Source organism: Gadus macrocephalus, chromosome 14, assembly GCF_031168955.1.
Source record: "Gadus macrocephalus chromosome 14, ASM3116895v1".
Lineage (NCBI taxonomy): Eukaryota > Metazoa > Chordata > Actinopteri > Gadiformes > Gadidae > Gadus > Gadus macrocephalus.
Window position 1 is genome coordinate 25,070,022 of NC_082395.1, and position 12,263 is coordinate 25,082,284.

At 45.9% G+C, this 12,263-nt stretch overlaps 1 protein-coding gene across 4 annotated transcripts in view; it reads right to left on the minus strand.

The window, feature by feature from the left end:
• The window catches only part of phkb (phosphorylase kinase, beta), a 71,987-nt gene that overhangs the window by 57,769 nt on the left and 1,955 nt on the right, over positions 1–12,263 (minus strand). For all 4 annotated transcript variants that reach the window (XM_060072260.1, XM_060072259.1, XM_060072261.1 and 1 more), the window contains 4 exons: positions 8,669–8,807; positions 7,473–7,572; positions 2,758–2,865; positions 2,182–2,262 (listed from right to left, as the gene is read on the minus strand). In XM_060072260.1, the coding sequence (XP_059928243.1) occupies positions 2,182–2,262; positions 2,758–2,865; positions 7,473–7,572; positions 8,669–8,807 (428 nt within the window). The remainder of the gene's footprint in view (positions 1–2,181; positions 2,263–2,757; positions 2,866–7,472; positions 7,573–8,668; positions 8,808–12,263) is intronic.

Sequence of the window (12,263 nt, forward strand, 5' to 3'; positions counted from 1 at the left end):
TTACACTACGTACTCTACACTGTAGTATATACTGTTTACAGTATACTCTAGTAAACACTGTAGTATATACTCTGTTTACTGTACATACTCTTGTATACACTGTAGTATGTAAACTGTTTACACTACATACTCTAGTCTAGTATATACTATACTCTGTAGTATATAGTACTCTGTTTACAGATAGCTCATTCCTTCGATGAGAAACAAACTGATATTCTATATCTATAAGTATAGATATCTCATAACTAATAGATTTTATCACATAAGTTATATATATAAAATTCCATATACTATTTCATAAATTGTATATATTAATTCATAACTTATAGAGATCTTATCTCATAACTTAATATGATATCATAAGTTAGAGATCTTATCTCATAACTCGGGGATATTGTCTCATAACTTAATATGATCTCATAAGTTAGAGATGTTATCTCATAACTTGGAGGTATAAGGAGGAATGAGGGCAGTCGTGTCTCTAAAGAGACGGGAAGGAGGAAGTCCTTAATTCAAAATGACAGTAAGGGGGGACTGGTAAGGGGGGGTTTCAACTTAAATAGGTCGGATACAGAAGGTGAAGCATCAAGAAGACATAAAGCAGTAAGGAGAGAGATACAGAGAGACAGAGAGAGACAGAGAGAGAGAGACGGAGACAGAGAGAGAGGGGGGGTTGGGATCCAGCTCTGTTCTGGGTGAGCTTAATTTGTTCAGTGATTAACGAGGGAGCTGCTTACCGAGGCTAATTAGGTTTTTATCATTTGCCACTGCGCACCTATTCTTGTCTACAAGAATATACATATGTACATGCATATAAATCATATTTTGTAAGGATTGGGCCTGCTGCTCGTCTTACAGTAACTAGAACTCTCACCATGATATGCAGGGATAGTGAAAGTCTTAAATCGCTCACAAACAATGAGAAATCTATTTATTTTAATTGGTCAATATCTCGTGAGGTGAATCAAGGGTGAACGTTGTCGTGTCCGACGCCGATAACACACTCCTCCTCACACCCCCCCCCCCCTCCTCCTCACCCTCAGACTAATTCATTGTAATCAGCAGCACTTCAAGATAGCGCTTGATTTCAACTCTTCATTCATCCCAAAATAGAAAAGGTGTTTAGAGATGAGTGGAGCGTGAACATCGTCAGGAAGAGAGGTTTTGTCATGTTGCATAACAACTGCCCGCTCAAAGATGGATTAGCATGGAATCAAATCAGTCGTGCTATTCATTGAGGCTTTACAACAAGCCATATTCCATATTTATATTGAGAATCATCTGAAATAACTCAATATTATTAGCTATTAACCAGATTTATACCGTTTAGACAAACATATACATTTTATTTGATTGCATAATTCCATCATGATCTTGTCTAATACCTCACTGGTATAATTTACTGGGTTAATTGAAGGCAGCGAATTTCAGGTGTGCTTTTGAAAGGGTGAGCTGACTGTACATCTAGAGGGCAGATGGTGAAATGGTGAGCTGACTGTACATGTAGAGCTGGACATCTAGAGTGGCATTGCATTTAATTAGAATATCCCCACAACTTGCAGTGTAATGGATACATTAAGATGATGATTATTCAATGTTTACAGCCCCAGTCTTAATAAGAGATGTGTTAAAGGACACCAAGACAGACAGACAGACACTGCAGGAAGCTCAAATATTCAGAATGCTGAAACAAAGATGAATGAAGTGGTTCCGTTGTAATGGTTCATATTACAGGCCTCTTAATGAGCATGTTTGTGCTGATGTCTGTGAACAAAACAAGGCGTCTCTCTGTTGGTTTGAAGAGCCGTTGCAGTTACAGTTACGCAACGGTTTCAACATGCAGATGATGACCGCTATTAGTATGATTTAAAGTGTCAGTGCTCATCTGTATGCCGTTGGCAGCGATGCACAGGAAAAACACAACAAAACCTGTTATTAGGGTTTTCTGTGAGGAAAATGATGCATGCCATAATGTGTTAGCGGTATAATGTTTCACCCTGACCTCGTATTAAAATGACACAGCCAAGCTCGTAAACAAGTTGGGGGGGAACAATGCTAATGGAACTCATTTCACCAGAGCATTAGAGCCTGTGTGTAAACCAGCAGCATCTTCCTCCTTTAAATACAAAGCTATAGTACGGTTTACATCATGTTTCACTAGAGTCATGCAGAGAATGGAACCTCATCAGTGTTGTAAATGATCTGGAGCCCGGAGCAGATCATCTCCACCAGGTAGAGCAAGAACAGAGATACGGCATCAATCTAGTGTGAGAGAGAGAGAGAGCGAGAGTGATGTTTTTAATATAACTTTATTGCGACGTATCACGTGACACATGGTTAATGTCTTCGTATGTCAAAGGGTCAGCATTCTGTCCTCATAGTGGTGGTAGGTGTTAGGTTTTACTTATATATAAATATAGATAGATATCGTCTACTTATGCTGTACATCTGTTATATGGTGAAATGAACATTCTGTTGAAATGAACATTCATCTGCTCCATAGTGAGGAGGGTTAGGGTTAGAGTCATGGTTAGGGTTAGGGTCAGGGTTAGGGTCATGGCTAGGGTTAGGGTCAGGGTCAGGGTTAGGGCTAGCCTTAGGTTTAGGGTTAGGGTCCGGGTTAGGGTTAGGGTTAGGGTCATGGTTAGGATCATGGTTATGGTTAGGGTCAGGGTTCGGGCTAGCCTTAGGTTTAGGGTTAGGGTCATGGTTAGGGTCAGGGTCAGGGTTAACTCGTGGTTCATGATGAATGCTCACCTGTAAGTGGCTGTAGTCGCTGCAGGAGAGCATCTCGTCCCCGGTGTCCACATGGAACACGGAGTGCAGACACTTGGAGGGGCTGGGGTCCTGCTTGAACTGCTCCACCTGACGGCCAGAGGAGACACCAGGACACGGGGAGGACAGGAGACAGAGGAGACACCAGGACACGGGGAGGACAGGAGACAGAGGAGACACCAGGACACGGGGAGGACAGGAGACAGAGGAGACACCAGGAGACACCAGGACACGGGGAGGACAGGAGACAGAGGAGACACCAGGACAGGGGGAGGACAGGAGACACCAGGACAGGGGGAGGACAGGAGACAGAGGAGACACCAGGACACGGGGAGGACAGGAGACACCAGGACACGGGGAGGACAGGAGACAGAGGAGACACCAGGACACGGGGAGGACAGGACACACCAGGAGACACCAGGACACGGGGAGGACAGGAGACACCAGGAGACACCAGGACACGGGGAGGACAGGAGACAGAGGAGACACCAGGACACGGGGAGGACAGGAGACAGAGGACACACCAGGACACGGGGAGGACAGGAGACACCAGGACACGGGGAGAACAGGAGACAGAGGAGACACCAGGAGACACCAGGAGACACCAGGACACGGGGAGAACAGGAGACAGAGGAGACACCAGGAGACACCAGGACACGGGGAGAACAGGAGACACCAGGACACGAGGAGGACAAGAGACAGAGGAGACACCAGGACACGGGGAGGACAGGAGACAGAGGAGACACCAGGACACGGGGAGGACAGGAGACACCAGGAGACACCAGGACACGGGGAGGACAAGAGACACCAGGACACGGGGAGGACAGGAGACACCAGGAAACGGGGAGGACAGGAGACACCAGGACACGGGGAGGACAGGAGACACCAGGAGACACCAGGAGACACCAGGACACGGGGAGGACAGGAGACACCAGGACAGGGGGAGGACAGGAGACACCAGGAGGAGATGGGGGAGAAAACGGAGACGATTCAAAATCTAAACCCTAGATAAGAATTAGAAGACAAAAAACGGGTCCCCACAGACCGGTCTGAGGGGACCCCCGTCTCTGTGGACCGGTCTGAGTGTACCGGTCTCTGTGGACCGGTCTGAGTGGACCGGTCCACAGTGACAGGGGTCTACACAGAGTGGTCCACTCAGACCGGTACACTCAGACCGGTACACTCAGACCGGTACACTCAGACCGGTACACTCAGACCGGTCCACAGAGACGGGGGTCTACACAGACCGGTCCACACAGACCGGTCCACACATACCGGTCCACAGAGACCGGTCAACAGAGACGGGGGTCCACATAGACCGGTCCACAGAGACCGGTCCACTCAGACCGGTCCACACAGACCGGTCCACAGAGACCGGTCCCCAGGCCGTGCGGCGGTGGGCCTTCCTGCAGGTAATGCAGGTTGCGCTTCACTACTCCTGCGATAGATCAGCCACTCCAGCGCGTGTTTCTCCTGCTGCTGTCGGAGCAGCAGGCAGCGGCTGCACCTCTCGACTCTCCCTGCTGCTTCTGCTGCACAGGAATTACAAATAATTGGTCCCTCGTCCCAATTTTGCGCCGATCTTATCACTTCCTCTACTCTCCCCCCCCCTCCCCCCCCCGCTCCTCCATTATCACCCCACCCCCCCTCTGCAACACGCTGAGACTTCAGAGAGGCAGAGAGGTGTGCATCTGTTCACCCTCCCCCCCTTTGTTATGCTCCCATTATGAGAACCTTGTTATTCCAGAAATAGAACAGATTTCTCTAACAATATTTGGGCCAGTATATAAGAGAGAGAGAGAGAGAGAGAGAGAGAGAGAGAGAGAGAGAGAGAGAGAGAGAGAGAGAGACTAACAATATGTATGGCTGTAGTGTTCAACCGAAGTCCTCTCTGCTTGGTTTCCCTCCAGCTCTGATATTCACAGATTAGAACTCTAAGCAGGATCTGTACTGTAGTTATTCTTTACTGCAGTACAGTAATACTGCAGTACAGTAAATACAAACATGCCAACATCCCCTCACAAGACACAGCTTTGGTATTTCTGACTGGAAACTAAACATGGATTTGTGTCGATAAAGAGGTGAGGTTTGAACTCTGAAGAAGCCCCGCCCTCCAGATGAGTGACAGGAGGCTTCTTGTGTCTCAATTCACTAAGGCTGTTAAAAAATAACCCCAAAGAGATGGAATGAACATTTTGACTAAGTTCAAATCAAAGGTGTTTTATTTCACTTTCATCAATCAAATCAAAATGTTTTTTTTTCATTTGGACTAAAGAATGGTTACCATGTTCATTTGGGTTAGGAGTCCACAATACAAACTGAGTAAGGGGGATATGGTTATCAACTGTTCACCAAAGCTTTACTATGGAAGCTAATTCTTTGAAGTCCATATTTGAACAACATTCCTCTCAATCATTATTTAATACTGTGCTAAACTAAGCCTGCTTTTGTCAAACACAAAAGATGACTATGAACATTGTATGTGTTTCACCTTCTTCTATTTACGCACGGGTCAGGCGTCCAATAACACTTCTGCTGTTCTCTGTAAGCAGGACAGACAGCGAGGCTGGCACCATTACCATGGCTAATTATCTGTGTGAAAGCCGACTCATAATCAAACCATCGCTTCAATTCGCTGTCAAGGTCATGGACCAATAAGCACTGGGCTGTCAAAGAGACAGTAGAGACAAGGTGTCAGAGAGACAGTAGAGAGACCAGGTGTCAGAGAGACAGTAGAGATACCAGGTGTTAGAGAGACAGTAGAGACCAGGTGTTAGAGAGACAGTAGAGAGACCAGGTGTTAGAGAAACAGTAGAGAGACAAGGTGTCAAAGAGACAGTAGAGACCAGGTGTTAGAGAGACAGTAGAGATACCAGGTGTCAGAGAGACAGTAGAGACCAGGTGTTAGAGAGACAGTAGAGAGACCAGGTGTTAGAGAGACAGTAGAGACCAGGTGTTAGAGAGACAGTAGAGAGACCAGGTGTAAAAGAGACAGTAGAGACCAGGTGTTAGAGAGACAGTAGAGATACCAGGTGTCAGAGAGACAGTAGAGACCAGGTGTTAGAGAGACAGTAGAAAGTCCTGGTGCTAGAGTGCCAGTAGAGAGACCAGGTATTAGAGAGACAGTAGAGAGACCAGGTATTAGAGAGACAGTAGCCAGACCAGGTGTAAGAGGGACAGTAGAGAGACCAGGTGTCAGAGGGACAGTAGAGAGACCAGGTGTCTATGGGACAGTAGAGAGACCAGGTGTCTGAGGGAGAGTAGACAAACCATGTGTCAGAGAGACAGTAGACAGACCAGGTGTTGACAACATGAATTTCAAACTTCAAATGGCTCAGTTTATGGCCAAATAATATGGCCTAATTCACACATGGAATAGCGTTTCCTTCCACAACTTCAGAAATACTGAGTCCGCAAATAAATTTCAGCAAGGAAAACTTAACACAAATATGATATGCGGCAACTGTGGTTCTATTAAATGATATACGCAATACATTAACAAACATTGTTTCTTACCAGTATTGTATGCATTATCGTCATCGACTTGTGTTCCTAATATGCATGTGTCCCCCCGTTAATATACATTGCCATGGACTGTATTATGTGTTGCATGTTTAGTTTGCATGTGTTTAAACACACACACGCGCCCGCATTCATTAATTATTTTACACATACACACACGCATGTCCGCATTCATTCATTCTTTTTAACACTCACTCACGGTAAAACAATGTTTTCTCACGATCAAATACTCATCAATCCTAAAAGTTATGAGCTTGTACACGATGTCTGTGTCAAGAAAATATGTGTTTGCTGTACGGTGTTTGCAGATGCATTGATTTAAAAGTACAACTTATTACAACTGTATCAGCTGTTCTTTCCCAAATAATTTACCAAGAATGTGTGGTTAGGTAGATGAGCAAAGTGGATGCGCGAGGTGCACAAGCAACATTATGCATGCGCCCTTAAAACAGTATCTGAACAACGCGTCACTGACTTTAAACCTGGTATTCCCTGGTTTGTGGCGGAATTGTTTTCTGAAACTGCAAAATAGCACCAGGGAACGTTTGCGCCAGAACACGCCTCCTCCTTTCGCCAAACCGCCCCTTGGCGCAAGATCATTCCCTAATTTACCGACGCGTGGCGGTGGAGGGAAAAGAACGCTCTGCGGCAGTTGCAAACTAGCAACGACACATGCGTCGGATGCAAGATAGGGCCCCTGGTGTTACGAGAGACAGTATAGAGACCAGGTGTTAGAGAGAGTGTAGACAGACCAGGTGTTAGAGAGACAGTAGAGAGACCAGGTGTTAGAGAGACAGTAGAGAGACCAGGTGTTAGAGAGACAGTATACAAACCAGGTGTTAGAGAGAGTGTAGACAGACCAGGTGTTAGAGAGACAGTAGAGAGACCAGGTGTTAGAGAGACAGTAGACAGACCAGGTGTTAGAGAGACAGTTCTCTCCGCCCTCCTCAGGGAGAGAACCGTTCTCACCTCACACACTACAGTCAGGGAGAGGAATCTGAAAGGCAAATCAGCTGCAATCAGTGTTGAGGCTCGTTAGGCCCTCGTTAAGACCGGGCCGGGGGCGCGTCTTTGATCACGACGCAGGATGTCACCTGCAGAGTATGCGTGTGCGTGTGCGTGTGTATGTGCACGCGACCAGGGGCTGTAAGTTAACAGCAGGGCCGTGACCTCACCTTGTCAGCCTGCCTCATGTAGCAGTACAGGACGCCTCTCATGCATTTGATGGCTGAGTGCTCCAGCTCGTGGGTCCGCCCCATGTCGTCATCGATCCTCCTGAGGGGGGGGGACAGTCATAGTTAGTAAAGAACAGGTTAGGCTTCAGGTCCATAACAGGTTAGTTAACCCCATAACCCTAACCCACTGTGTGTGGATCTGCTGCTGGTCCAGTGAGGCCAGAGGAATGTATCTTTAGAAAATGAAACATCAGAAAACATACAGAAGTGAACTTCCTGCAGCTGTGCCACTGTCCTATTTATATATATGTATAGAATATGTGATAGCACATGGCGCTGCCTGTTGGAGGGCAGAGAAAGGCCTTCCAGAGGACTGTGGAGACAGATTCTGCATTAAGCATGAGACCTGACCTTACATCATACTGGAGGCTCAGAGGACACTCCGATTTGGATCTCCCATCAAAGGCCCGTTTCCAAAGATTCCTCAGCAAACTCAGCACTGCCCTAACGTCTTTGTTAGCTTCAATGCTCCAAAAGCACGTAGAGGTAATATTCTTCAAACTCACGGTACAAAAGAGCAGTCTTCAGTGAGAGAACTTCATGCAATTACTAAATCCCAGTGTGACTTGGCCAGGGCAGGTGACTTGATAGGAAATTACTTTATTCAAACCGCACTGATTGACAACAGTTCAATCCAAACCCACGGATTATTAGGCTGACAATCACTGCAACAGATTTTAATTTAAAAGGCCTGCTGCAACGCCGCTTTCTAAATTGCTGCTGCTTGACGTTGACGTTTCATTTAAAAAAGATTAGCAGTTGGAAAGTTTTGGATATCCGAGCTACGCTTTTGTCTTAAAAGTGAGGTCAGAATTATGAACACACACACACACACACACACACACACACACACACACACACACACACACACACAGCTCACAAAGTAAGTAATGGCAGTGACCAAAGGTGTCGGATGAGAATCTTTTTAATTGAATTTTAAGGAGGATTCTCATGTGACGGCTGTGAATGATGACGTTGATGCAGTGCATGTGCTCTGTCCATCCCCTCTGTCTCTTCCCCTTCCATTGGGCCCGTGGTCGGCGCTGCTGTGGTCCCCTCAGGAGGATGAGACCAAAGGGGATTATTCTAAAGACACAATGGACCTGGAGCCTCTTGTTAAACATGTGTGTGGGTACCTGTAGGCCAGGGCCAGGGCCCAGGAGCCAGCAGCACAGTACAGGGAGTCCCTCACACGGGCCTCCTTGCAGGAGGAGCATGTCTTGATGGGGAACAGGCCTGTGGTTGGACTCTGGTAGTTCAGGATGGTGGCCTTCACTGAGGAAAGAGAACACCTTTCAGATAAGGTCTTTGGTGCACTTGATTGAATCTTGAAAGACTTGAGGCTCAGGGTCAACACAAAAATGACCGGCCATCCCTGGCTACTTCAAAATCTAAAGGTTACATTTTTAAAAAACTTTACTTACATTTAAAACCTGCATAAAAACCTTCTTAATCTGGATTTAGCACTTCATTTGGTGTCCCCTGATCTTTACTGGTCTTCTACAACACATCACAACTAATGAGTTGTAATGTAGGATTGTTTATCTGTAAAGATCCCAATACAATGCAGCCCTCAGAATGAACCCAGCTTCCTGCCAAATTGAGGAAGAAAGATATGCATGATTGTGCAAGAAGTATCACAACTTCCCAGGGAAATGACAACACACTATGAGGCTAAGAGCGCACACGGCCAACCTCGTGTTCCTTCACACCAATACAGAAGCTGGTCCAGAAACGGTCAGTTGTGGGTGAGGGTTAGTTGTTGGGTTATTGTTCTGGTTGACAGTGGGGCCAGATGGATTAACCTAACAGCTTCTGTGACGTTTGTTAGGAAGAGTAGAATGAGAAGAAGAATCTGAAACCAAGGATCGGGGCCTTCTCTCTTTGTGCTGAATATCAGAAACCTCCATTACAAGGCCCTGGGACAGTGATGCGTGTGTCTGTGGGCCTGTGTGGATGTGCCCGTGTGTATGTGTGTGTGTGTGTCTGTGTGGCTGTGCCTGCATGTGTGTAGCACCTCTAGAGGTCCTTTCACAGATGACCGATCTGTCTGAACGCTGCACTTCATTTTTCATCTGCACATTATGCCGTCCAAATGAAGGGAACACTCATTATTCATTGCCTTAGAGAGAGAGAGAGAGAGCGAGAGACGACAGACAGACAGACAGACAGACAGACAGACAGACAGACAGACAGACAGACAGACAGACAGACAGACAGACAGACAGACAGACAGACAGACAGACAGACAGAGACAGACAGACAGACAGACAGACAGACAGACAGACAGACAGACAGACAGACAGACAGACAGAGAGAGAGAGAGAGAATGCAGGCCAAATTAAAGAGACACAGTCACATTGGTGGTGTGAAAAAAAGAGGTGATGGGGTGAATTAAGTAGCATATTAATGAACCTTCCAGATATTTAGCCGCAAATTCTGAAAGCATGCATGAGGCACATACAAATCTGTGCATTATTCTTCCAAGGGTAAACCTCTGCCCTAAACCTCTCCATCCTGTTGAAACCGACTCAACACCATCATAAGGCTGGCTATTATTAACCCTGGTCTTTTAACCTTAGTGCTAGCAGCCACCTCTGTGAGGTCCCGGGTGTAGTTAAAGCTGTAGTAGTTAACACTAGTACAGTTAAGTTACAGCTCTGGGCCGGGCCAGAGCTCTGCTTTGAGTGAATGGAGAAGTACTACAAAAGAGATGATGCTTGTATAGCCAAATCAAGATAGAATTGTACTTTGGTGAGCTGTTGTAAATTAGGTTTTATCCTATTATCGGAAAGTCGTGCCATTATTTTGTTTATCCCAGAGCGATAGAAGTGGTCGTTAGAGGCACAGCACGAGAGATGAGATGAGCAGATGAAAGAGCCTGCCTCTCTCAGACCCAGACAGCGTCGGGATGCAAATCAACTGTTGTTGCCATTTTTTCTGCCTTGTCATCCATCAAGCTAATGTCCAACTAAATAAGCAGCTAATGTATCAGAAGCGCAAAGTCTGCTTGCTGCACTGGGTCATTTCCCTGCAACGCCAGGGTGCAGGAGAAAGGGACAGATTTGACTCAAAGTAGAGACAAAATAGAGACAGAAACAGCAGGACAGGAGCCATCAGAGTCTAGTCTGTAGTTTCCCTACCAGCCGGGAGGTTCTGAGCCCTAATGTCTATTGAATGAAGTCCTACTGGCTCATTAATGACATGAAATGGGGGAACTTAAGTGTCTTCTAAATGACTAAATATAAATATCTCGAAAATATGAATGATTGTACTAAAAAGATTGCGGGAGAAATAGACATGGGATATGAGTGTGTCCCCTCTCTCCCAGAACCATTTGTCAAATAGATACAGTAACAGAGAGATCTTCTCTATTCCTTCATCTCAGTGCACCAGAAGAGGAGTCGATACGGACCTTCTGCCTCAGGGGTTAAACAGCATGAACATTACCCCAAGAACATGAACCCATGAACATTACATCAGGAACGTAAACCCATGAACATTACCCCAGGAACATGAACCAATGAACATTACCCCAGGAACATGAACCCATGAACATTACCCCAGGATCATGAACCCATGAACATAACCCCAGGAACATTAAACCATTAACATTACAACAGGAACGATAATAATAATAATAATAATAATACATTTAATTTAGAGGCGCCTTTCAAGACACCCAAGGTCACCTTACAGAGCATATAGTCATCATTCAAAACTATGTAAAACAGACTAGGAATAAAAGGAAAACAGAGGTTAAACATGAAGAATGATAATAATAACACTCAAAGACGCCTAAAGTGAAGGGGGGACCTCACTAACCACCACCAATATGTAGCACCCACTTGGGTGATGCACGGCAGCCAATCGGTGCCAGAACGCTCACTACACACCAGCTTGAGGTGGAGAGTTAGGGATGAGGTGGAGAGTGAGGGAAAAGAACATATTTAAACACTATCGACCATATTTAAACACTGTCGATCACATTTAAACAATATCGACCACATGTAAACACTATCGACCACATTTAAACACTATCGACCATATTTAAACACTATGGACCACATGTAAACCCTATCGACCACATGTAAACACTATCGCCCACATTTAAACACTATCACCCACATTTAAACACTATGGACCACACGATGAACCCATGAACATTACCCCAGGAATAAGATCCAGAGACATGGGGGAGACAATGTACCGATGAACTCACTATGTTGGGGTGCACTCCATGGTACCCCCTCCCTCTTTTGTGACTAAAAAAATATCAACACAAGATGGTCGCACAATAGCGCCCTGGCTCCTCATTACCAGTGTGATGGGCTTGGCTCAGGGGTCCCAATAGTCCCAATAAAGGGCCGACCACATAGTTGGTTCTGATTGGTCGCTCCCAGTAAAACCAGGTGTTGGAGAGAGAGCCTGGGCGACCATGATAACAATGTTGGCTTTGTTCCCCACAAGAATTGGAAAAGCGTTGCCAGCTGCTGCAGGACACAATAGTGAAGTGAGCATGCAGCTCCAGCTTGGGAACAAACTGCATCTCCATGGAGGCGCTGAGACGTTTCTTGCGGCTATCGTTTTCAGAGTAAAGAAAGTACCATTTGGCCCGTGATTATTGTAGTTTATAACACAAGTACCCATGAGCGTAACTCTGTGTGATTCGGCCGCTCAGGCACTGCTGTATAAATGAATTTATCTGATAAATAGTCTGAATTTAACCCT